The sequence below is a fragment of the Bos javanicus genome, chromosome 7 (assembly GCF_032452875.1).
Source record: "Bos javanicus breed banteng chromosome 7, ARS-OSU_banteng_1.0, whole genome shotgun sequence".
NCBI classification, from domain to species: domain Eukaryota; kingdom Metazoa; phylum Chordata; class Mammalia; order Artiodactyla; family Bovidae; genus Bos; species Bos javanicus.
In genome coordinates, this window is record NC_083874.1 from 50,312,550 (window position 1) to 50,340,071 (window position 27,522).

Below are 27,522 nucleotides of genomic sequence, written 5' to 3' on the forward strand. Positions count from 1 at the left end.
CGGTCCACCTGCAGCAGGCAGTCCCTCCGGCTGTCCTACCCAGAGCCGCCGGCCGAGCCCGAGGCCTGAGCTCTTGCTCCCCGGCGGAGGGATCCGCGGCGGCTGAGGAGGCGGCGCTGAGCCTAGAAGGAAGAGGCAGCTACCGCGGTGGCGGCGGCAGCGGCGGCGGCGGCGGCTCGGGCGGCAGCGCATAAAGGGGCCGCCGCCGGGTGATGCGGTGACCGCTGCGGCAGGCTCAGGAGCCGAGTTGGCCCCGGCCATAAGTCCGTCCCGCCAGACCCGCGCTCCGGAACTCCCCATCTTCTCCGGCCCTCCCCATCTTCTCCGGCCGATCCGCAATCACCGAGGAGGCCTCGCGCCCCCTCGCCCCTTCCCCGTCCCTCCCCTGCCCCCGTCCCCGCCCCGGGGCCGCCGCCACCCACCTCCCACGATGGCTCTGAAGAGAATCCATAAGGTAAGCGGCCAGGGATCGGCTGTGTGTTCGGGCAGCTAGGCGGGTCCGCCGAGCTGGCTGCGGCCTGCACTTCCCGCCGTCTTCTCCGCCGGACTCCCGGCTTCTTCGGACCGGGCTGTTGGCGATGGCCCGGCCGGGCGGCCTTCACACCCCACTCCCAGTGATGGCGCCCGTAGAGGCCCCGGCGCGCTGCCCGCACTTAGGCCGGAGGTATGCTCGCCGGTTCAACGTTCCTTCCCGGCCTCCTTTCTAGGCCCCGCGTGGTATGGAGTCCCAGGGCCTCTCCCCGGCCTGGGACTGCTGTGCCAGAGGGCCATTGTCCGGCTGTGCCAGGAGGGGGTGCTGGAACTGGGGCGTTGGAAGGCCCCATCGACGGAGGTCGAAAGGGCTCTGTGCCCCATCTCCGCCTGTGCACCCCCTATCCCCACCTGCCTAGGTTCACTCCGCAGAACCCCTTGAGCTTGGGACCCGTATGAGGAAACCTTTTTGTCCGATCCAGAAATATTTCTTGAGTTCGCTTGCCGTTTAGCGGCCGCACGCTTCCGTCCACTCTGCTCGTCCAGAAACTAAGTAGGAAGTTGAGGAAATAAGCATGACTTTTATAAGGAAGGAGGGAGGTGGAGGGAGAAGCATTTTATTCCGTGAGGTTGCCAAATGTAGTCAGAAACATACTTCAGTTTGCAGGAGTGGATTTAATAGAAAGGGTATTGTCAAGGGTAGAGGTAGAAACCTGAACATTTGAAAACCACTGGAGAGAATTTCACAAAGTTTCCTTTTACATTCTCTTCGCAAAATGGGTTTTAACGCTTAAATTAGGTGATGTTTTCTGGGAGATCCTTTTAATGTAAAAGGGATTTTGCTAGATTTTTCCATTAGAAAAGATTTCTTTGCCCTTTAAAATGAAGGGTTATCTGTAGTTGTCTCTACGGAAGCTTTTGTAATATTGCTTCTAGATTATGGACTTCGCTTAAAATTTAGGGTTTTTTCGCTTCCTTCTAATATTATAACCTCCTATTATCTCTCACTATCTTTTTTACTTAGAGGGGGGAAGCGGCACTGATGATTTGTTTCGTGTTTGACTTGGCTACTTGGAGAGGCTGTACTAAACCTCTAGCCAGTAAGTAGTAGATCCTGGGATACATTATCTAGGATGGGATGGAGATGGAAGGGGGAAGAGAACTAATTTTCACCTTGCATTTAACTCAGTAAAAATGGAGATCTGGTCAGTTTAAACACTTGAGTTCAGCAGTTGGTCCTGGTTTTATTCTTGATCAAAGACCTTTCCTGTGGAATTAATCCCAGTGGTTATTGTAAATTAGGTTAGATCCTCACCAACTTCTTTTGACTTTGATTTCTATCAAATGAAAAAGGGCAGACTTTAGACAGTAAATCTTGTACTAAAGTGAAGCAGATTGTTTGTTAAAAGAAGCTCATCCCTAAGTAGAGCTCTTTTGAAACTTTTTAAGGGGCAGGAGCACACTGAGGACAAGTTATGCAAGTAAATAATAGCATTTTTAAGGCTTGAAGGAGTTAATAGATTCTTGAGGACTAATTGAGAAGTTATCAACTTGAGATTATACTTGTAGAAGATTGTGCACTTTTAAAACCTGAAGAAGAATAAATATAATGTGTGATCACTTACAGATCAAGAGATATAGCCCTTAATCTCTACTCTGAGTGATATGTGTGCTATGGAGGTTTTTTTAGAGAAGGAAATAGCACTCAAAACATGCATTTTAATCGTCTTCCTTGCCTTCTTTTGAGATAATGCATGTTTGCTAGATTTTTCTCTAAAAGATACCTTTATTAAAATTTTAGTAAGAAAAATCAAGTGTATACCATGATTATTTGAACTTTTAAAACTCAAGTTTTTTTATTAACCTTTTTTCACCTGGTTTATAATCTAGAACTGTCCTCAAAGTATGGCTCAACTTAGACTGCCAGGGATTTGAAAAATAAACTTAATTTTTGGTATACATACTAGTCAATAATATTGTGAAAATAAAATGAAGATTTTTTTCCCCCAAGCATTTTGTATAACACTAATTTTAAATTGAATACAGACTTAACCTAGCTATGGATAAGACCAGTCCTATCTCACCCTCAGCACTAGTAATGTATCTGCGGTGCAGTCCCCCAAAGACAGACTTGGCTTACATAATTGGTCTTAGTCTTGAATCTTCCCAGTTACTACTCTCTGAGAAAGTAGTTCTGTTTAAATACCTCACAACTTCGGATAGCATGAACTACTGCATCTGGGTTCTAATAAAATTTTATTAAGAACAAATACTTTTGACCAAGGCAGCTTCAGGAATTCTTTGTCTTGTGTTTCATTGACAAAGGGTAATAGTGTTGTGTGAATCTCACAGTCCTTTAAATGCCATGACTTTTTTGGAAAAAGCTCTTGATGGACTTTATTTTGATAGAAACTTTAAGGTCGTATATGCTTTAACAGAGTTTACCAAAGAGTTTTCATTTTGAACATCCATTATGGTTCCATGAAGGGTTTGGGACCCTTTGGTATGGTTTGTATCTACACCAAATGGCCCCGGCCTGCTACATTTTGAGGTTTTCTGCTGACATTATGGGTCTTCAGCTTTGATTTTGATGCTTTGAGTGTCTGCCTCTAGCAGCACCACCCCCAGCCTTTTTCCAGTTGGCTGCGTCTCATCTGTTGTGGGCTGGGAAACCAGATCACTGAGCTTATTAAAATTATGTCTAAAATAAGATCCAGTAGGCTCTGAGTGAAGAGGGCTTCATGTGTTTTGTGAACTGTGTGGTCTGTTTGACTGATCAGAGACCTTTTTTTTAAACTTGCTTCCTGTTTTTCTTCTTTACTTTTGTTATACAGTGCAGGAGGCTTTTTTGTGCTCTTACAGTGCCACAATATTGAAATACAGGGTAAATTTCTTTATTTTGAGGAGGAGTAAAAGGCTAAATATCATGAGGAATTGAAGACAGACCAAAGTTAGGATACTAAAAGCTCTTAACAATAATAGTGACTTGTACATTTTAATGATGTCCTGCTAGATATAATTAACATTTGGTATACATATAAGCTTTAATGCCAGGACTACCGCTTGATTTACTGTATTTCTATGATTAAAGCGTCTTAAATTTCCTGAAAACCCCAGTCAGTTAGTTAATATTCCAGTAAAATAAAATTTCAAACTCTGATGACTAGGCAGGTAACCAAAGTGAGCAAAGGGAATTGGAGGGAACTAGAAATTGCACGTGCTTTTAGAAGAGGGCAGCTGCTATTCAGCTCCCTCCAAATGTTGCTATTGCCAGGATCTGTGCCCAAAGTTACCAGATTTTTTTTTTTTTTTTTTTGAGGTAAGCCACAAAACCAGAGTTCTGGCAACCAATTCAAATTAAAAACAAGGACAGCAAAACCAAAAGACACCTCCACACTTTTTTTGGTAGATTGGTAGGTACCAGTTTAATGTATGAATTAAAATTAACAAAAGATTGAGGTTCAGCAAGTAACCAGGAATGTAAGGATTAAATCATTTGAACCATACTTTCTGTCTTTTTCAAAGTTTGGAAGTACTGCTTTATGTAAATAGGCACAATTAAGTAATTTTTGGGGTAAACTTTTAGTTAACTTCTTCAGTGAAGTTTTGTATGGTTATGGTTGTAGGAAAAACCATTTTAGTAGACACATTGATCGCAGGCAGATGCTTACAACTTACTCTTCATTGTAATCTGTTTCATGTTATGAATCATCTTTCTGTAGACTACATACTTTCAAAATATCTACGATTGCCAGTTACCAAAGGATGAATTTTAAGGATATGGGAAGGGAGTTGTAATATCATAATAGTACTAGTTTCAAGATTATTTTAAAATAGAAGTGTGATATGATACATTACATTAATCTTATCAGAGGTAAGGATTCAGTTTATTCCAGTCAAAATGATGAAACAAATTAGCAAATAGTCTTGTGGAGTATTTTGAACTTTAATATAATAAGTGGTTGACAGAAGATGACTGTATTAGTTATATATTGGAAAACAGACATCCCTTCTTATTCCACAAGATAAGCTTCTTGAAATCTCTGGGAAGATTTTTTTTTCCTTTAGAAATGATTCGTTGCTTCACAAAGGTTTGTTGAGTTGAGAAACTTTCTTTGGCTCGTTTGGGGTTGCTATTTAAATATAATTTAAACAGCCTTCATTAACTTCATAAATCTAGGGGTGTGTGGGGGTGGGGGGGGTTGTGTATGTGTGTGTGTAAGTCTCCCAAAGTGGGGTGGGTGTGTGGGTGTTTAAAATCTCCCAAAGTGTATTACTGTACTGCTGACTGACAAGGAGGAAGTTTTGACAAAGTCCAATTCTGGATATTTTAGTCCAGAGAGAGAAGGCTGCTAAAATATCCTAGGCAGTTCTCAGGATAGGAATACCTGACTCATGCTTGATGCTGCCAGCAACCTTTGCAGCCTCATCCCAAAATTGAAGGCGCACACTTGTTTTTTCTGTAGAAATAAAGTTTCGGTGGTGAGGTTCCCAGGCTAACCTTCAAAACCATGTTAAAAATATTACATAGAAAAATAAAGTACCGTTTCTTCTTCAGTATACACAATCAAGTGAGATTTCAAGTAATAGAATCATAAAATTTTAGCTCTGCATCACATCTCAGAGCTACGGCCTAAAAAGGCCATGTGACTTAGTAGGGCCGGATTAAGAACCTGGATTTCTTGACTGCTCAGTGTCTTTTCTGGCAGGCACTGTACCCTTACACAGTCATTAGGGGTGTAATCCCAGGGAATGCAATTTTTTCTTTTGTTCAAACAATTGAGTATTTATGCTCTGGAACCAGAAGATTTTACCTTTGGCATCTCTTTTTATTGTTGGAGAGGTGTCTATGAATTCCCTTAAAACAATGCCATTTTTGTTTTGTTTTTCAGTGTTTTAATTCCCATAAAGCAGAAAAATAAGAAACTATGTAAATTTTGGGTGTTCTATCCTCCATTTATCTTTCATCATAGTCAAATGGGTTTTTTAATCTCTCCAAAAGACTAAGAATCACTGTCCTACCTCCTTAAACAGTCTGTTTTAATCTCAGTAGGTGACCCAATTACCTATTCTGTAGAGAAAATAGAAATCTGCATGAATCCTTTCAAATTTCCTTTGAAGACTTTAAAAAGAAAAAAGAAAAACCAGACCTCACAGCTACAATCTTCAGAGTACTCAGTGTGCATCAGAATGACTGAATCTTCTGAACAACCCTGTGAGAATTCTGTTCTCAGGTTAGAAGAGAAAATGGAGGCTTGGAGAAGTAAACAAACTTGCCTGTGATTATATGGCTATGATATGAGGAGCCAGGATTCAGATGCATTCAGTCTTGACCAGGGAGCCAACCATTGCTCCAAATATACCTTGGCCATCACTCTTCTTCCCTGTTGTCTCTGGAGAAGCTCTGCTTTTCTCATTGCAAGCTAACTTTTGCTATTCATCCTATTCTTTTGCCAGGTCCTTGCTCTCTAGTAATTGTCCCTGTTCTCCTAGTTCTCTCTTCTTTGACTCCTCTCAGTATCCAAACTTATTTAAGACTTTCCTCCTTAAAAAAAAAAAAAAAAAAGCTTTTAACCTCCTCTCCCCAACTAGAGCTGATTCCTTTCCTTCCTCTTCTTTAACGCTTCCATCTCTGACATTTCAGTGCCAAAATTCTTGACAGAATAGTGTCTATTCACTGTTTTGGAACTGTTCAGTAAGGTCACTGATGATTACTTTATTGCCAGATGCAATGGATACCTCAGTTTTTATTTAATTTCTGTAACAGTTGATGTGATTATTACTCATTTCCCTCGGCTTCTGATAAACTGTTTCCTCCTTCTGCATATCTAGTGTTCTAATAAAGTTAGTGTTTCCTAACTTTTTTAGAATAATTTTAAATTAATATTATTGATGGATACAAATAAGAGTTCATGAAATAATGTATACTTGGATTAAAATTGACAGCACACATGACCCCAGATAAATTAATATATAATATTACAAGCACAAAAATAGGGAAATTATTTACAAACAAAATACATTAAGAGGAAGTATTGTTCACTGTCATTTTGCTGTAAAGTAACAACTAAGAAGAGTATTTTAAGAAAATAAAAGGGATCATCATCAGATGCTGCATTAAATGTGTTACTCTTGAGAATTCCCTGTGGTCCAGTAATTAGGACCCCTCAATTTCACTGCTCATTTCACACCCACTTTCACCTGGGTTCAATCACTGGATAGGGACCTAAGATCCCACAAGCCACTTAGTGTGGCCAAAAAAAGATGTGTTACTCTGTGTTGTTTTCATTACAGTATACTGCGACATTTGTTTTAAACAGGTGCACTGCAGCGAAAGAAAGAATTAAAGTTGCATATTTTGCAATATTCATGCAGTTAGACTACTACCAACATTATTGTCTCATGGACAGACAGGTCACTTAATTAAAAAAAAAAGTATTTGCTTTACTTTATTTTAAAATAATCTGTTATTTTTGGGTTTAAGAAAGGACTCTGTTTTTCCTTTAAAACTTCCATATTCTAGCTATAGGCCCATAGGGAATGAATTGGTATAGTAGAAATATTAGTGTTCAATATGCTTTGATTAAATAACTTTTCAAATGTGTATTATAATCAGAATAAATCACTGAAGTTAAATAGATAATACCCATGGTTAAACGCTGTTTGTGCATCAGAGCATAGATATAATTTGCTTTGTAGTGTGCAAATTTCTTGAGGCATATTACTGCTTTATATTAGTGTAAATATGTAGTATTTCTTAAAAACACGTATTAAAGATAGGTAAAATTTAGGACAAAAATATTGCCATCTTTATCCCTGTAATACATGTTAGCATCTCATAAGAAATACTACTGTAATTGAAACAGTTCTCAGAATTATTTTCCTTTAGTCTTTGTGCTTTTCTGTATGCCTTCTCAACCCACCCCCTCCTCCTTCTGAATTCTTATTCATCCTTGGATATCCAACAGACCACTTCTCTGTGAAGCATGCCCCAGGCATGCAGGCAATAGGGTTCTACTATAGAACTGTTTCTTAGTATATAGACATGATTGATTATTACCCCCTCTAGACTGAATTCTTCTGGGCAAAGTCCCTGTCTTATTCATTATATTCCCAGTACCTGACACATAGTAGGCATTCAGTTTTTGCCAGCAGCATTTAGTGAATGTCAACAGCAAGTAGTATGGTGGAAAAACTAGTAGAATTTTGGAGCTCCATGTCTACTCAGTCATGTTCTAACCCTGTGTGTGTGGCCTTAGGCAAGTTACTTCACTGATTTTCTTTGGTCTCAGCTTTCTTGCCTGTAGAATGAGGATAATGTCATATACTTTGCAAGCCTGTAAGGGATGAGTAGAAAGGAAATATGGACCACATAAAAGATAGTTGTTAATATTAATTACCACTGGCTTAATTGCCCAGTAATGTTGACCCATGAAATTGGCAGAATCTTGAAATCTTAGATGGTGTCAGTGATAAGTGTTTTCCATTTTACTTTGTTGCCACCCCAGTCAAAAAAGAAGGAAAAAAATGTACACCCTGATGTTGTAAAAATTATGTTTTATAATACTTCTAATCGGAAAAAGGGATTGAATTCCAAATTTTTTCTTCAATAAACTATCTATTGTAATCTTAATATATTTCCAGTACATGTGATGTTTTTGTAAGCTTAGATGTAAGAACAATTTTCTTAACAGTATCTTGTGATAGAAGTATCTGCTTCTGTCCTTTGAGCACATACCCCTCCCCGCCCCCGCCACTTGCAGAACGTCAGTACCTGTTTAAATCATAACACTCCTTCGTCAACTTTTTAAGGGCCTATATCAGATAAAAAAATTTGAAATCAAAGCTGAATTTTACAGAAGCCACAGTGATAATAGTTTAGAAATAGATTTCTTAAAATAATAGTATACTATTGGGAGTGAGTGATTTTCTTTAGATTAAATGTCCTCATGTACACCAGCTGTATCAGCTTTGTAGGGCTGCTGTAATAAATGACACGATAAATTACTGAGTAGCTTAAAACAGCAGAAATCTATTCTCTCACAGTTTTGGAGGCCAAAAATCCAAAATCAGCATACCAGCAGAGCCACACACCCTCTGGAAGCTATGTGGGAGAATCCTTCCTTCCTTCTTCCAGCTTCTGGTGACTGTAAGCATTCCTTGGTTTGTGGCCACATCACTTCAGTCTCTGCCTTGTCTTCACACTACTTTCTCTGTGTGTGGTTTCTCTTTTGTCTTTTAAAAGGATACTTAGGGCCCATCCAGGTAATCTAGGATGATCTTATCTCAAGATCCTTAATTTTAAGTATGTTTACAAAGACCCTTTTTCTAACTAAAGTAACATTTATAGGTGATAGGAATTAAGATGTGTCACATGTCATTTTGAGGAGCATTCAATGCAGTGTACCATCTAATCCCCAAATTCTAATAAATGACTGTTTTAGATTGTAGTTGCCTTTAGGCTTTTCTGTTTTTAACTTTCTAAAATTCTGAAACAGTCTCAGACCTACAGGGAGTTGCAAATACAATACCTAGAACATCTTTTTCTTTGACCATTTCAGAGTAAGGTACCAACATGATGACTCATCAACCCTGAATACTTTAATGTATGTTTCTTACAAACATGGACATCAAAATTAGGAAATTTCCATTGAAATATTACTGCAATCTAATCCTCAGACCCCGTTTAAGTTTTTCCAGTTGTTCCAATAATGTGCTTTGTAGAAAAGGATCCAGTCCATAGTTACTCGTTTAGTTTCCTTTGGTTCCTTAGTCTTTCCTTTGCTTCATGGCCTTGACACTTTTAAAGATTAGAGTTCAGTTATTTTGTAGAATGTCCCTCAGTTTGTGTTTTTCTGCTATTTCCTCAAGATTAGGTTTAGGTCACGCATCTTTGATAGGAATGTCACAGAAGCATTACTCTTTCCCTCTCTGCATCCTATCTAGTGATGCGTGATTTTGGTTCATTTTTTTCATTCCATCCTGTCAGGTACTATTCAATTTTAGTTTGACCCATTATGGAGAATTTTCACTTCTGTCACTTGATTAAGGGGGTATCTACCAGGGTTTCATACTATGAAGTTACTTTTTTTCCCCTTTATAATGAGTAAATAATTTGTTCAGAGACACTTTGAATATATGTACTTCTTCTGTGTTGTTTTTTTTTTTTTAATTTATCTATTGCTGCATAAGAAAATACCCTAAAACTTAGCTGCTTAGAGCTGGGTGGTTCTGGCTCAGGGTCCCGTGGTTATTGGCAGATCTCAGTTCTTTATGGGTTGCTGGACTTACAGATTCATCTCCTCCCCACATAGATTTCTCCCCACTGAGGGCTGCCTGAGTGTACTTGAGACATAGCCCTGGGTTCCCTCAGAGTGATCTGCCAGAGATGGAGCAGCCAAGTGAAAGCTGGAGTATCTTTTATTAACTTAATCTCAGAAGCAACATACCATGACTTCTACTGTGTTCTGTTGACCTCACAGATTCCCCCCCAGGGCGGTGTGGCAGAGGAGTGAATATGGGAGTGAATACCAGGAGTTAAAGATCACTGGGAGCCAATTTGGGTACCATGCGCTTACTCAGAAGTTTTAATTTATTCATTTTAAAATTTATATTTGTGTGAACTCGTGCTTTCTTGTTTTTAATTCATGTGAGTTATACTAGATTACTATCATTTACTTTAATGCTCAACTTGTCCCCAGTTTGCTTTTTTCCCCATCAGTTGAGCACTTCTTTAAGTTCTGGCACAAAAGATGTTTCCTCCTTTTTCTTACACTTTCCCTGCTCTAGCTCTGTAATCATCTAGGTATGCTGATTGCTTTTGGAATCTCACTGTTTCCACACTTTCTCAGTGTAATTAGTGGATGTAGCTAGGGAATATGTGAATGTGTAGATTTGCTTTTCTCTCTGTGTATCAGAGACCATGAATTTACACTGATGAATCTTAATTCCAGTCCAGTACCATAGGATTCATCCTGTATTTTTTCTTTTCGATATTGACATTCCTTTTCTTACAGTGAAAAACTTGGCTTTCATTAATGTAATTACTCATTTGATCAGTTCCTCTGTGTATAATCAACTTCCCATTGCTGTGGCCCTCCTGCATAGATACTGTTCTTTGCTCCCCTCTCTCCTAGGGGTGCCCTTCTTAACTCCGTCCTTCCTGACTTGGACATCCTGCACTGAGTTACGCCTATCCCAGTGTGGATAGCCTCCCTATTTTTAAAAAACAAAATACAGGACTTATTTGACATAAATATTTAGATTAAAAACTTTAAAATAGTAGTGCTAATTGTTTTTTAAAACAGATATGGAAAAATCAAGTCTAGTGACTGTGACCACATAGCACTTTTCCCAGTTAGAGAATATGGCATTTTCTGTAGTCCTTTTTTTGAAAAGACTAAAACCATAATTTTAGTTTAGTGTTATTATTATGAAACAATTTTGGTAATTCCAGAAGCCTGTGTAAACTCATCTCCATTCTTAGAAATAATTGGAAACAATCATAATTTAAAATCCTGAAGCTTAATCTTTTATTATGTAAGTTTTAGATACTGGTAATGACCAACACCTAGGCGCTTACTATCCAGCTTAAGATTCAGACCTACCTAATTTAGCTTCAGTGTTAAAGTTTAGTCAGCAACCATGGGTTCTCTTGATAATTTATGAGCTTGGGGTCTTTGCATATATTTAGAAATAATCATGTTTCGATAAAAGTACATTGTTGTTAGTGATGGTTGTGCAACCTCCTCTACTTTACCCATTATATCAAGGCAGTAATATATCATCACTGAGGTTATAGTAGGTCAGTTTCCTGAGGTTACATACAACATTAATACAAGGTTAAGAAAATTGTTCAAACTTTGAGGAACAAGTAACAATGTATTGGCATTTGAATCATGAACATGACTTGAATCTCAGAGTCTGAGGCACTCTTTTTACTTTTATAATCAGTATTTTCATTATCTTCTAGCTTCTGTTAAGTCCAAAACTATTCTGATTCGTGATCCTATATATGTTACCACTTGCCTTTCTGGAAGCTTACAGATTTTCTCTGTCCCCAGTATTGTGAAATTTCCTGATGTTTGGTGTGTAGGTCAATTTTCATTTGTTTTGCTTGACATTCAGTTGGTCTTTTTGGGTCTGTCTATATGGATTTGCTTATTATGGACATTTCATATAAATAGAATCGTACAACATATGACCTTTTGTATCTGGCTTCTTTCATTGAGGCAGTGTTTTCGACGTTATCCAAGTTGTAGCGCGTATCGGTACTTAATTCCTTTTTCTGACTAAATAATATTCCATGGTATGAATATACCATGTTTTCTTTTTCCGTTTATCAGTTGATGGGCATTTGGTTTGTTTTAATTTTTTAACTATTAAGAATAATACTGCTATGAACATTTATCTTCAGATTTTTGTGTGAACATATTTTCATTCCTCTTGGATATATACCTAGGAGTGGAATTGCTGGATCATATGGTAATTTTATTTAAAATATTTAAAATTATTTCCTTCTAAGAGTTTTTTAGCTATAACTCTTATATTTAGATCTTTGATCTGTGTTTTCCAATTTTTAATTTTTGTAAAATACATATAAAATTTACCATTTTCACTGTTTTTAAATATACAGTTCATTGCTAGTAAATATATTTGTATTGTTGTACAACCATTGCTATCTCCCGAATTCATTTTTCAAAAGTTACCTTTCTCCCTAGCCTTTAAGAACCCACCATTGTACTTTATCTCTCTATGATTTTGACTTGGTTACTCATGGAAGTAGTATTTCTCTTTTTGTGACTGATTTTTTTCACTTAGCACAGTGTCCTCAAGATTCTTCTATAGTGTCAGAATTTCCTTCCTTTTTAAGGCTATTTAGTACTCTGTTGTGTGTTTATACCATGTTTGCCTATCCATTTATTTGCTGTTGGACACTTGGGTTATTTACACATTTTAGCTCTTCTGAGTAATTCTGCAGTCAGCATGGGTGTATGTTTAAAAGATCCTCCTTTCAGTTATTTTGGGTATATACCAAGAAGTGGAATTGCAGGATCATATGGTGATTATTTTTTAATTTTTGAGAAACTACTGTATTGTTTTCTACAGTGGCTCTACTGTTTTACATTTAGCCCTTGCTCCCCCTCCCTGCTTGTGATACACAAGGGTTTCAATTTCTCCACATCCTCACCAGCACTTATAGTTTCTGTTTTTGGTTGGTTTGTTGGCCCTTTTTTTTTTTTTTTTTTTTTAATAGTAACCATCCTGATGGAATGGGATGGTGGTCTTTGATCCATTTTAAGTTAATGTTTATATCTAGTGTTCAGTAGGCATCTGAGTTCATTTTTGCATGTAAATATCCAGTTGTCTTAGCACCATTTGTTGAAAAGATCATTCTTTCCCACATTGAATTGTTTTGGCAGCTGTGTCAAAAACCAATTGGCCATAAATATATGGGTTTATTTCTGGACTCTCAATTCTGTTTCATTGATCTGTATGTCTTTTCTTATGCCAGTACCATACTGTCTTGAATACTGTAGCTTTGTATTAGGTTTTGGAGTTTGAAAGTGTGACTCCTCCAACTTTGTTCTTTTCCAAGACTGTTTTGGTTTTTTAGATCCCATGCATTCCCTATGAATTTTAGGTTCTGCTAGGTTTTTTTTAATGGCAGTTGGAATTTTGATGGAGATTGTATGGAATCTACAGGTAAATTTGGGGAGTGTTTGAGCTAGTTTTCCTATATTTTCTGTTTTCCATGTTTATCTTTTATCTGTTTTTTGGAAAGACTTTCTCAGAATGTTTGCTTGCTTGCTTGTTTTAAGGATTTTCCTCTTATTTCATAGAAGCAGTAGCTTCTCTTAGCTTTAAAGATATTCATGATAGTTTTTAACTTTTTTCTTCTCCCTGCATGGTCTTTGCTTTTTCCTGCTTTTTTTTTTCTTCCCGTTGTTTTGGTCTTTATATGTTGAGTGATGTTGAAGATGGCCAGTTTCTTTCACTGTTGTTGTTTATCCTTATTTTAGAATAGGGCATTAAAAAGCTGATTAAAGGGTCTGAGCATAGGGGAGTGAGGTTTGGCAACTGAAACTCTATGGTTTGCTGGCAGGGCTATTTTCCAGATGAATCACTGATGTCAGTGAGTCATATAGCTCTTTATCTTGTGCTGGTCAGTTTTTCTTGAGAAGGGTCTTTTCATCTCCTGCCTGGAATGTACAGGTCAAACTTCCCATGTTTTCAGGACATTGTGTGTATGTTTTCAGGACATTGTGTGTATGTTTTCAGGACAAAGTGTGTATGTAAACATTCACTTAACGTTCTGATTTCCATACATCATTCATGCCATTAACTATGCTCCATGTCTCTGAGTTCTGAGATCTTATGTTTTATCTTCTCTGGAGAACAAACCTTTGGTTTGCTTGGATGGGAAGGACATTCACTGGTAGAATCAGGGAAGTGATCTAGATGTCATTTTTAGTTTTTATTTTCAGCTTTTTACCCATAAACAACATATAATACTGCTTTGGATGTTGTCAATTTACATAGATGTTATGGAAATGTATACATTTTAAATAGCATGCATTTTCAATGAATATAAATATTCCAACAATATATTTAAAATTTATTCCTCCTATAATAGACATTTTGTTTCCAAGTTTTTATTAGTAAAGACGCTGAAGCTCAGTGTTGCCTTGATGCACATAGGTGAGAGTTTCTCTTTATAGTCAGTAGGAGTGTTTGGTTGTAGAAAGAGGCTCTTTATTTTTGTAAGATAATGCCAAATTAACTTTTTTCTTTAAAATTTTTCATTATTTTGACCATAACAGGCTATATAAAGGTACACAAAAATGTGAAGTCGCTCAGTCATGTCTGACTCTGTGACCCCATGAACTGTAGCCCCCCAGGCTCCTCCGTCCATAGCATTTTCCAGGCAAGAATACTGGAGTGGGTTGCCATTTCCTTCTCCAGGTATCTTCCAGACGCAGGGATCCAACCCCGGTCTCCCACATTGCAGGCATACTCTTTACCATCTGAGACACCAGGTGTCTAATAAATTTTAGTGAAAATTTCAGATATATCCAGACATTCAGTAGTCTACAACATATCACCATGTGTCCCATCACCCGTCATTTTGTGTTTATTCTTGATTACTTCTTCCACCTTTGTGGATTATTTCAAACTCAACCCCAAATGTCATATCATTTTATCTGTAAAGAATTCAGAATGTGTTACTTAGAGATAACGCATTGGTTCTCAGTAGGGATAGTTTTGCCTACCAGGTGACGTTTGGCGTTGTAGACATTTTTAACTGTCACAGCTCGGAGGCTACTGGGTGCTACTGACAGCTACTAGATAGAGACCAGGGAGCTACTGAACATGCTACAGTGTGTAGGACAGGCCCCCACAACAGAGGTTTATCCTGCCCCAAATGTCAGTCATTTCCCAGATTGAGAAATCCTGAGATAAGGAAGTCTGAGGTACATTCAGTGGTTCTTCCTGTATATATTTCTAAACACATGCTGTTGTATTACACAAAAATTTAATTTCTGGGAATTATAACTCTAAAAGAATAAACACTTTAAAAGTCATACAAAACTCCTGTGAATCTTACTCTGTTTATGTGGCTGATAAAAGTATTGGACATTTACATATTTTTAAAATAGTTCATGAATATTATTTGGTGTTATAAAGAACCCTGGGCAATATATTGAAATGTCAATTCTGAAGGAATGTGGATCACTTGAAATAAACTACTTTTGTCATGACTTTCCACCTTTCTTGGGCCAGTAACTTTCAGTAGCAGGGTAGTTTGGGGTGGGGGTTGTGTGTGTGTTTGTTTTCCAGTATGTTGCAGAATTAGAAATTGGTATTGTTTTGCTGAGAAGTTGCTATGGTAATAATTGTTGGAAGGATCTATCATTGAGTCTTATTATTTTTAGAGGCTGCCTAGGGATATTTATCAGTTAGTTTTGCTGTATAACAAATGATTCCAAAACATAAAACAGCAGTGATTTATTTCTTAGGATTCTGGATTGACTTGAAGGTTTTGTTTCATGTGTTATCAGCCACGGTTATTCTTGGTGGCTGTGTTCAAGGTTAGAGGGTCCAAGAAGATCTCTCTCATGTGTCTGGGGCCTTGATGCTGACTTGGCTGCATTGTGCACCACTGTCCCCCAAATGGCCTTTCCAGCAAGAAAGCCTGGACTTTCTGTGTGGTGGCTTAGAGCTGCTGTGGTGGAAAGAGCAGAAAAAAAAGCTGTCAAGTCTCAACACTAGACTTGTAACTGATGCAGTGTCATATTTGCTTAATTTTTTTTTGGTTGAACAAGATCCAAGGCCAGCTGGGATTCAGGAGGAAAGGAAATAGACTACTTCCTAATAAGAGAAGTGGTATATTCTTACAGGGAAGGAAAAGTTGTTGGGATCTTTGGAGATTATTTACTGCAAGAGAAGTTGTAGTAAGCGTTGTCTTATACTGGCATATTTACTTCTTGGATAAGGTCCCTTGTTATAAATTTAATTCTGTAGTAGTAGAATTTTGCTTCTTTGGATTCATTAAAAACAGTTCTGAATGGTTGAGTAATATTAAGTTATTAATAACATTTTTTCCAGTTTTAATTCAGAGAAGTTTTTTATGAAGATTTGTTTGGCCAATCAATAGGAGGGAGGAAGGGAAGAGTAGAGGGGAAGGGAAAGGCTTGTTGGATGTGAAATGTAAAAATGTGGTTGTTTTGAGAAGAGGTATATAACCGTTTACTTGGGGGTTTGTCTTTTCCTGTCAAAATAACCTAAGTTGCTTTGTTTACCTGCTTTATTTTTAATAAAATATATAATTGATATATAACATTGTGTAAGTTTCTTATACAGTGTGAATTTGATATTTACATAGTGTAAAAAGATTACCACCATAGTGTTAGCTAACACTGCCATCATGTCCTATAATTATTTCTTTTTTTTTGTGGTTGGGACCATTTTAAGATCTACTCTCTTAGCAAGTTTCAAATATATAATACAGTATTGTTAACTATAATTGCCGTGTGCATTAGATCCCCAGAACTTATTTATCTAATAACTAGAAGTTTGTACTCTTGTTGTAGGAACAAATAATTTTATACTACCAGTCTTATTCTTTCCAAGACTGTCACATAACTCATGATCTTGATAACATAAGGCTGACTGCTTCTGCTGCTGCTGCTAAGTCACTTCAGTCGTGTCCAACTCTGCGCGACCCCATAGACGGCAGCCCACCAGGCTCCCCCGTCCCTGGGATTCTCCAGGCAAGAACACTGGAGTGGGTTGCCTTTTCCTTCTCCAATGCATGAAAGTGAAAAGTGAAAGTGAAGTCGCTCAGTCGTGTCCGACTCTTCGTGACCCCATGGACTGCAGCCTACCAGGCTCCTCCATCCATGGGATTTTCCAGGCAAGAGTACTGGAGTGGGGTGCCATTGCCTTCTCCGAAGGCTGACTAGGATATGCTGGGTTTTTTTTCTTTTCTACTTGATTCATAATGTTTTCATACTTTTCCTGTTACCGTAACAAAGAACAACTTCTGCCTGTCACCTCCTCTTTGTTAAAAAGTGCTCTCAGAATCCTCAAGTAGCACCACTATAATGCCTATATAGGTTAAACATTCTCTGTAGGTTAATTGGTCAGATCTGCCATATCAAAAACTGCTTAGGAGAACTAAGCTTTGTTGTTAACATCAGGAATTTAAAATGTTTTTGAAGCAGGTAATAGTACCAAACCTTTCTCCAGCCTAACTATCGACTTGAATTTTCTGTCTGGCCCTCCCCTAATCTTTGCTGCAGACAAAATGGAAATCCTTTTATACTGAGAATTTCATCATAGCAAAAAGGAAACCGTTGTTTTCTCTTACTGTCGTGATACTTGTACATGTTTCTATTATTGTGTAGCATATAGTTGATTAAATGGCATATCAAGTGATTTTAATGTGGACAGAGAACTCTCCTGTCTCTAGGCTAACCTAAAATGTAACTTTGAAAAGACATTTCTTCAGATGTACCTATTCATGCTTTGGTTAATACTGTTTAGTGTCATGTTTTAGAGGTTGGACTGTTCCTGAGGGATGGACAAGTCATTTTTTTATCTGTCTTTATAGTTGTTCTAAAGTACAATCCCAAGCAAGTATGTAGCAAGTCATCTAGCAGAGTACAATTTAAGTTTACTTGAGTGTTGGTCACATCTTATAGAGATTTCAACCTGTAGGAAGACTGATTTAACTGTGGATAGATTCATTATCTTGAACAGGTGGTGCAGTGGTAAAGAATCCACCTGCCAGTGCAGTAGATACAGCAGACTTGGGTTCAGTCCCTGGGTCGGGAAGATCACCTGGAGAAGGAAATGGCAACCCACTCCAGTATTCTTGCCTGGAAAATTCTATGTACAGAGGAGATTGGTGGGCTACAGTCCATGGGATCACAAAGACTTGGACATGACTGAGCAACTGAGCACATGCTGATTCATCGTCGTGAACTCCTTGAGTTGGTGTTAGAGAACTCATGAAACAGAAGCTGTGCTTTGAAATAGTGAAGAGTAAAGTCCATGGAAAGTGTTATTTTTAAGTTTTGAGGATTTACAGTCTTATAGTGGTTTACTCACTAAGTTATGTCCGACTCTTACGACTCCATGGACTTAGGACTCCATGCAGGACTTACAACTCCTGCCAGGCTCCTCTGTCCATGGGATTCTTCAGGCAAGAATGTTGGAGTGGGTTGCCATTTCCTTCTCCAGGGGATTTTCCTGACCCAGGGATTGAACCCGGGTCTTCTGCATTGCAGGCAGACTCTTAACCAACTGAACTACAAGGGAAGCCCTAGTTAAATAGTATTTATATATTTCAAAGCATCTGAGTACCAGAACTTAACCATATGCTACTACTAAAAATAGTACACGTGAATTATTTTAGGGGCGAGTAGGGTCTCATGGTTTTATGGAGTATAATGAGAAAAAGGATGTCGTTTTTAACTCTTTTTAAGGTCCTCATTGTCCTGCCACTTTTAAGTAGCCTAGAAGCACACCAACATAGTGATAATGTCATTTGTTTATTTCCCCATTTTCTCAGACTTTGGACTGTGGTGCATGGTGATTAGTGCCATAAAAGAGTTCTTCAGGTTTCTAGTTTGTTGTGTAGTTGTTAACTGAGGTGGAATCAACTGGTGTAGATTCTGGTTATTCGAATGCCAAGAACAGAGCTCTTTTCTTAGTTATTTCAGTGTTTTCTTCTGAGCTTAGTACTGAAATCTTTTGGCATATGTAATAAGCGCATAGACTCTTCCTATCTACTTGGCTATATGCCAGGCTCATTTTGGAAATAGAGTGTGGAAGAACACTGACCACTGCCTCAGTAACTAAAGGAGAGGTAATTTCAGATCCTGACAGAGACCCTGTGTGGAGTCTGACCTAACCTTACAATTTAGCTACCAGCCATCATCAGCTCCAAGAGCAAGAAGCCGCTACTTGCCTGTTTTGTTTCTGGTACCATTTGTACCTCCTTAATATTTTTGTCCCCTTAATTATTACAGAATTAGTCTTCTGGAAGACTTGTGATTTTCCTATCATAACTGTCATTTACTCAGGCACTTTCTACTTTGTCCTTGATTGCCAAAATTCTAAACTTGTTCTTTGTTAGGTATTTATAGGATCCTTTGGCTGCAGTATCAGACTATTACTGCCTTCTCAAGTGCCTTACTTCATTAAATCTAAGATGCTATCCATTGAAGGATGTAGAAGTGAAGTCACTCAATCATGTCCAACTTTTTTGTGACCCCATGGACTGTAGCCTACCAGGCTCCTCTGTCCATGGGATTTTCCAGGCAAGGATACTGGAGTGGGTTGCCATTTCCTTCTCCAGGGGATCTTCCCAACCCAGGGATCAAACCCAGGTCTACCCGCATTGTGGGCAGACGCTTTACCGTCTGAGCCACTAGGGAAGCCTTGAAGGTTGTACTACTAAGAAAAAAAGATATTGCCAATGAAGCTGACATACCATTGATTATAGTAGGCAGTTTGATGTCAGGTATATTAAAAAAAATCATACAATCAATGAAAGATAGTATTATCCTTCTCTAGGTACTTAAAGGAGAAGGAAATGGCAACCCACTCCAGTACTCTTGCCTAGAGAATTCCATGGACAGAGGAGCCTGGTGGACTGCTGTCCATGGGGTTGCACAGAGTTGGACACGACTAAAGCGATTTTGCATTCATGCATGCATTGGAGAGGGAAATGGCAATCCACTCCAGTATTCTTGCCTGGAGAATCCCAGTGACAGAGGAGCCTAGTGGGCTGCCATCTATGGGGTTGCACAGAGTTGGACACGACTGAAGCGACTTAGCAGCAGCAGCATACGTAAAATTACTGTGTGTAATTGTAACAATCTGTTCTTCAACAGGTATTTACTGGGACTCCCTCTGTATCAGGAACTGTGCTGGATATCAAATTCCTATTTGTCATTGGGTCGAGAGACATTAAATAATCATACATATAAACTATCTTGAGTTGCTAAGGCAACTTGCACTTTTTCATCATAGTATTTAACAGAAAATGGGGGAAAGGGGCTTCTAGGAAACCTCTCAGCACATTTAAGTGAAGGCTAAAGGTGCGTGTGGTAGGAGGGTGCCTAGAGTATTCCAAGAACCCTGTTCTGGAGTCTTGAACTAGTTGAAATTTAAAAGCTAATTGATGAAGAAAAAGCTTTGAAATGAGTAAATGGTAGTTCATATAGGTAAAATAAGGTCTGAAAAGGTTCTTGATCCTCAGTAATGAACAAAGAATATTATCTTTAATTAGAACATTTTCATCTAAGTGGTTATTGCTAAAGTGCTCAAAGAAATGAACTCCTTATTCTCTAGTGTTACCCAGTCTCACTCAAAACACCTATTCCATTCATGTTCAGTAATTAAATCTGAATATATTTTTGTCACTATAGACTTTCTATTTTCTGGCACTGTAGGTGATTAGGCTGAATTGGACTGGACTTCCTCCTGGAAGTTGTTAATGTACTTTTGTTTATCATCTCATTTGCCAGTGTTTAAACATCAGTTCGGCTTGATATTGTGCTAGACATTCATTCATCTACTCATTCAGACATTTGAGTGTCTCTTAAGTTCCACTCTGGAAAATGCGGTAAAGATTGTATTATACCTTGTCTCTAACTCAGGGAATTTAGAATTAAGTATTCCAGGGGTAACGTTAAGGGTACACATAAATTTTGATAGTTGTGAATAAAAAATTGATCATAAGGTATTACTATACCATATAATGCTAGATTTGTATAGTATAGTTAATAATAAGCTGCTTGGAAAAAGAAGGAAGTCCCTGGGAAATAAGATTTTTTTTCATCCTAAAAAAAAGCAGTATATGGACAGTAATCTTTTAAAGTGAAAATATTTAGTGTTGATGTGTTTTAAAATCATAACTGTGCTATTGTGAAGATAGATGAAAGTGAACTGGGCCTAGCTTTTTTAAAACAATTTTTTATCCTCAGATTCATAATTAGGTTAATCACATGCATTGTCAGAATTTCATATTGGTTTCTCCTTTGTGTGCCAAAACAAATATGAATCCTTATGACTCAGCTGTAATTTGTTTTATAGAAATTTCAGGGAATTCACTGGTTGTATAAGCTTTCAGTATTTGCAAACTTTTAGTTTGCAACAGATAAGATTATATAAATGACTAATTTTGCTAATATCTTTATATAGCATATCATTTCCCTTTTAAAAGATATGTGCTCCCCCCCCACCCCTTTCTATACAGAAAAAGTATTTTAAGCCAGAAACACATCCCCTATATATTTGATCACTACTGGAAGCTATCAACATTGTCACACAAATAGCACTTGTAAGGATTTCCTGGAATTTGACAAAAGTAACTTCATAAACAAACAAAAAAAAACTGTCTTTAAAAATTAATAAAAACATGTGATTGCCTTAGAAAGGAAATTTATATTGTATTAACTATATCTGAAAAGCTATTCATAATGTGCTTTCTCTTACTATAAACATTTTCTTAAAACATTTTGATCACAGTGTTATTAATGTACTTTATACCACTGAACTGTATACTTAAAATGGAAAAAAAATGGATAAGATGGTAAATTTTATGTTTGTGTATTTTACCACAGACAGAAAACCACACTGAAGTAATTTATAGTCCAGATTGGGGGTGGAGGGGACAAGGTATAGATAACTTTAGGACAGTATTAGCCATGTTGGGTAGATTTCTTTATGTCATGTTTAAAAGTCTTTTATTCTACAACAAAAAAATTTCTTTAGGATAAAAAGTGTTCTTGGTTCCTTCAGACTTATTTCTGACTTTGCTGCAGACATTAGGCATTTGTGAGAATAAAATCTTGGGTGGGGAACATGGCATTGGAAGAATGGGCCACAGAAAGAAGCAAAGCCTGGTTCTGTGCCCAAACAATAGTGTTGCCTTTATTCAGAACTTGCTTAGAATCTTGAATATTCTTACAAGGATGTGGATTATAACATTTCCCAAATTGATTTAACCCTTAAACCTATAACCAAACCATGTTTTTTTAGTTTAACTTCATTGTTTTATAGATACGGGAGTTCTGATCTGGAGAAGTCGAATGACTTGCTTAAAGTTACCTAAGAGCAGAATAATAAAACATCAAGGGATGTTAAGACTTCGGAAAAACTGACTTCTGCCTGTTGCCCCTGTTGATATCAGCAGGAACATAGTTGTAGAATAACCATTATAATCCTTATGAAGCTAATTTTCATTTAACATAATTACACGATATGGTTAGTTTCCAGTATTTACAGAAGGCTTGTCAGATAGTGGTGAATGACGATTCAGATGGCAGATAGTTTCTATCATGTTCATCTCTGTGTTCTTAAATTGTTGGCAGGTGAATTGACCTCTTGGTTAAGCATGCTCTAGGAATAATTTTCCCATCTCTAGGCAATGATTGGGTTTGCAAGTTCCAGTGTGTTGAACAGTACAGTTATTTCTGCCTGGGTGTATAGGTTGAGGAAATAATTTTTTTAAACCCATACATAATCAAAGGCTTTGATACACAGTTAAAAAAGAGGAGGGGTACTTATTATTTATAGGGCTTCCCTGATGGCTCAGCGGTTAAGAATCCACCTGTAATGCAGGAGACGCCTGCTGGAGACATGGGTTCAATCCCTGTGTTGGAAAGATCCCCTGAAGAAGGAAATGGTGACCCATTCCAATATTCTTGCCTGGAAAATCCCATGGACGGAGGAGCCTGGTAGGCTACAGTCCATGGGGTCATGAAGAGTCGGACACGATTGAATGACTTCACTTTCACTTTTATGCATTGGAGAAGGAAATGGCAACCCAGTCCAGTGTTCTTGCCTGGAGAATCCCAGGGACGGGGAGCCTGGTGGGCTGCCGTCTATGGGGTCGCACAGAGTCGGACACAACTGAAGCGACTTAGCAGCAGCAGCAGCGTTTAGATTGGGCTAAACTGAGTAAAGGTCAGTTTTCATTCCAATCCCAAAGAAAGGCAATGCAAAAGAATGTTCAAACAACCGCACAACTGCAGTCATCTCACATGCTAGCAAAGTAATGCTCAAAATTTGCCAAGCCAGGCTTCAACAGTACATGAACTGTGAACTTCCAGATGTTCAAGCTGGATTTAGAAAAGGCAGAGGAACTGGAGATCAAATTGCCAACATCCGCTGGATCATGGAAAAAGCAAGAGAGTTCCAGAAAAACATCTACTTTTGCTTTATTGACTATGCCAAAGCCTTTGACTGTTTAGATCACAACAAACTGTGGAAAATTCTTAAAGAAATGGGAATACCAGACCCGCTGACCTGCCTCCTGAGAAATTCGTATGCAGGTCAAGAAGCAACAGTTAGAACTGGACATGGAACAACAGACTGGTTCCAGATTGGGAAAGGAGTACGTCAAGGCTGTATATTGTCATCCTGCTTATTTAACTTATATGCAGAGTACATCATGAGAAACGCTGGGCTGGATGAAGCCCAAGCTGGAATCAGGATTGCCAGGAGAAACATCAATAACCTCAGATATGCAGATGACACCACCCTTATGGCAGAAAGTGAAGAAGAACTAAAGAGCCTCTTGATGAAAGTGAAAGAGGAGAGTGAAAAAGTTGGCTTAAAACTCAGCATTCAGAAAACTAATATCATGGCATCTGGTCCCATCATTTCATGGCAAATAGATGGGGAAACAGTGGCTGACTTTATTTTTCTGGGCTCCAAATTCACTGCAAATGGTGACTGCAGCCATGAAATTAAAAGATGCTTGCTCCTTGGAAGAAAAACTATGACCAACCTAGACAGCATATTAAAAAGCAGAGACATTACTTTACCAACAAAGGTCCGTCTAGACAAAGCTATGGTTTTTCCAGTAGTCATGTATGGATGTGAGAATTGGTCTATAAAGAAAGCTGAGCACTGAAGAATTGATGCTTTTGAACTGTGGTGTTGGAGAAAACTCTTGAGAGTCCCTTGGACTGCAAGGAGATCCAACCAGTCCATCCTAAAGGAAATCAGTCCTGAATATTCATTGGAAGGACTGATGCTGAAGCTGAAACTCCAATACTTTGGCCACCTGATGCAAAGACCCTGATGCTGGGAAAGATGGAAGGCGGGAAGAGAAGGGGATGACACAGGATGAGATGGTTGGATGGAATCTCCGACTCAATGGACATGCTGCTGCTGCTGCTAAGTTGCTTCAGTTGTTTCCGACTCTGTGCGACCACATAGATGGCAGCCCACCAGGCTACCCGGTCCCTGGGATTTTCCAGGCAAGAACACTGGAGTGGGTTGCCATTTCCTTCTCCAATGCACGAAAGTGAAAAGTGAAAGTGAAGTCACTCAGTCGTGTCCAACTCCTAGTGACACCATGGACTGCAGCCTACCAGGCTCCTCCATCCATGGGATTTTCTAGGCAAGAGTCCTGGAGTGGGGTGCCATTGCCTTCTCCCAATGGACATGAGTTTGAGTAAACTCCAAGAGCTGATGATGGACAGGGAGGGCTGGTGTGCTGCAGTCCATGGGGTCACAAAGAGTTGGATACGACTGAGCGACTGAATTGAAGCTGAGTAATAGGTTTTTGCTGGGTATTTTCTATAGTCTTAGTTGACTTGAATTTTTTAAAAAGAGTACAGACATTAATCTCAAATAAGGTTACTACTTCTGCTTATACTAAGTTCAGGGAAAGATTGCTGTTGATAGATTTTTTATCAATTTGTCTTTAAAATAGAAGGTAGCATTATTAAGAGGGAAATAGAAAATATTTCAGAGTGCCAAGGGATTAAGTCTATCAGTACCAGATATAAAAGATTCTGTAATTTGCTATTTTCAGAAATCATAATTTTTTTTCAAACTGATCTAGGATAACTGAGTTACTAATATTTCCAGAGTTTTAAAAATTTGTAATTTTAAATACTCTAGCAGTTAATTTTTAAATACTAACTTCAGATATTATGCTGGACACATGAGTTAGCGTTTCTGTTGCAACCCAGGTGAGATAGGGTAGGGCAGGGAGAATGCAGTACTATGGTAATGACAGACTGCTTGCCTTCACTGTGTCTTGAAAATGTGGAAAACACCCCTTTCTTGAGTTCTTCATTCTGTGCTGCCATGTTTTCCTTCACCTTCCCTTCATTTTGAGTCTTGCTGGTAATGAGTTTTCTAGCCTTGTCTTTTGTCTTTGATTCTTAATTCGTCAAACATAAAGGCAGTCAGGATTTAGTGTACATCACAATTTCCTGGGGGACTTGTTAAAATGCATCTTGTTAGGCTTTGAAACAGCAGAGTTTCTGATTCAGTAGGTCTGGTTGGAGCCTGAGAATTTGCATTTCTAATAAGTTTTCTTGTGATAATGATGCTGCTGTGCCAGGGTCTCATTTTTGAGAACTACTACTTATCTAGCTGTTCTTTTTTTGCTGTTCATTCATCTTAAAGGAGGTTCAGTTATAGATTCTCAGATATTCTAACTTGTACATTTCTACTATTTTAGATTCAGACTAAAGAAGCATGATATAATAGAACATATATAGTAAACCATATCCTTACTCTAATTATAAGTTTTCCTTGGATTAGCTACTTTGTATCTTTTTATATATATAAAATGGGCGATTAGTCTAGATATCTCTTCTGATGTTGAATCACAATTTCTGCTTAAATCGTCTCATATCCTGATTTTCCACCAAAGACCTTTGATTTGTACAGGAAATTTTAGAACTATTAACGCTTGACTTTGAAGCCAATTTTCTATGAAAGTAACTACAATCTCTCATTTTCCCATCTTGTTCCTTTTACCATTTGCCATAGGGTGAGACCAAAATGGTGAAACAAATCTGTGTTCCATACTATGTATATTTTGCTTCATAATTGTTAAGACTGGGGAAACAGGGTTTTTTTAAATAGCTAATATCATTAAGTTTTAGCAATTAATGACCTATTTGAGTATTTGAGGATACAAGGAAAGTAAAGTCAGCATAGCCCTTGTAGGACCCCCTCCCCACAGTTAGGAAGTCCTCTTTCTTCTTGCTATAGTGCTGTAATACAGAAATATCCCAGGCTTAGAGGCTTTAATGTTTTGTTTTCTCTAACAGTGGTCCCTTTTAAAGAAGGGTTAATCCTTTGGAAAATAGGCATTCTTAAGATAATAATATACAAGGCATTATAATCATTCCTGTGTGTCTTTATTGGAAAACATATTCCTGAGCCAAAAAAGATAGTAGTAGGAAATGTATTTAAAAGTTTGAGGACTTCCCTGGTGGTCCAGTGGTTAAGACTCCACGATCCACTGCAGAGGGCAGGAGTTCAGTTCCGGTCAAGAAACTTAAGATCCTGCATGCCACGCAACATGGACAAAAAAGTTTGTAGTGAATTAAACTTTACTTGAAAATAATTAATTGGTATAAGGTTTGAGGGCTGTTTGAACTAAATTAAACACTTGGGAAAGTTTCAGATAATCAAAATTGTCTATAACCCTTAATCTTTAAAAATAATGGTTCTGTATACCTAGAAACAAGGGGAGTGTACAATGTCAAAGAAGAAAATCTTAATTGAGAACTCTATTAAAATCCACAGTTTATTTTTTTTTCACAGTTTATTTTGAAAATAAGACCTTTATTGTAATATTTTTTTAGATTTCAAAGTTAAGACCATAAAGTCTCTTTAGAAATTGAGGATTCTTTACCTTAACTGTCAAACTTCCCTCCTCTTTTTTTTTCCCTAAATTTAATTATATGTACTTTGTCTATAACGGCTTCCCACGTGGCTCAAATGGTAAAAAGTCCGCCTGCAATGCAGGAAACCTGGGTTCAGTCCTTGGGTTGGGAAGATCCCCTGGAGGAGGAAATGGTAATCCACTTTACTATTCTTGTCTGGAGAATTCCATGGGCAGAGAATCCTGGTGGGGTACAGTCCTTGGGGTCACAAGGAGTCAGATATGACTGAGTGACTGACATTTTCACTTTCTCTCTATTGCTCTTTCTACAGAAAAGTTTTCCAATAAACAGAAAAATTGCTTGGTTTTGGGTTTTGTCCTAGCTCTACTCTCAATCCCAGTAATGTATGATTTGCTGTATGATATACAAGACAAATCTGAATACTATTTGGGGGGAAATAAAAAGTCAAGAAAATTAATGTATAGGTATAAAGCCATATGATAAAGCCAACAGCCTGATGTAATAGGGTATTTTTTTCTGCCCAGTGATTTAGATAGATGTGCCTTTAATTTCAAGATTTATCTTTATTTTGTTTTCTTTTTGCCACACCACTCGGGTTGCAAGATCTCAGTTCCCCCAGGCCATGGTAGTGAAAGCCCAAAATCCTAACCACTATACCAGGAGGGAACTCCCTTCAGTTTTTTTTCCCCCTTCAGTTTTAATCATAACGCAGGGACATCAGATTTTGTGGTTGTGGTCGTATAGTCGCTAAATTATGTGCAACTCTTGTGACCCAGTGGACTGTAGCCTACCAGGCTCCTCTGTTCCTGGGATTTCTCATGCAAGAATACTAGAGTGGGTTGCCATTTCCTTCTCCAGAGGATCTTTC

At 38.2% G+C, this 27,522-nt stretch overlaps 1 protein-coding gene across 1 annotated transcript in view; it reads left to right on the plus strand.

The window, feature by feature from the left end:
• The first annotated feature begins 371 nt into the window (after positions 1 to 371).
• Positions 372 to 27,522, plus strand: part of UBE2D2 (ubiquitin conjugating enzyme E2 D2) — a 42,012-nt gene continuing 14,861 nt past the window's right edge. Inside the window, exon 1 of the mRNA XM_061423638.1 lies at positions 372 to 454. Within this exon, the coding sequence (XP_061279622.1) occupies positions 431 to 454 (24 nt within the window). The 5' untranslated portion in view covers positions 372 to 430. The remainder of the gene's footprint in view (positions 455 to 27,522) is intronic.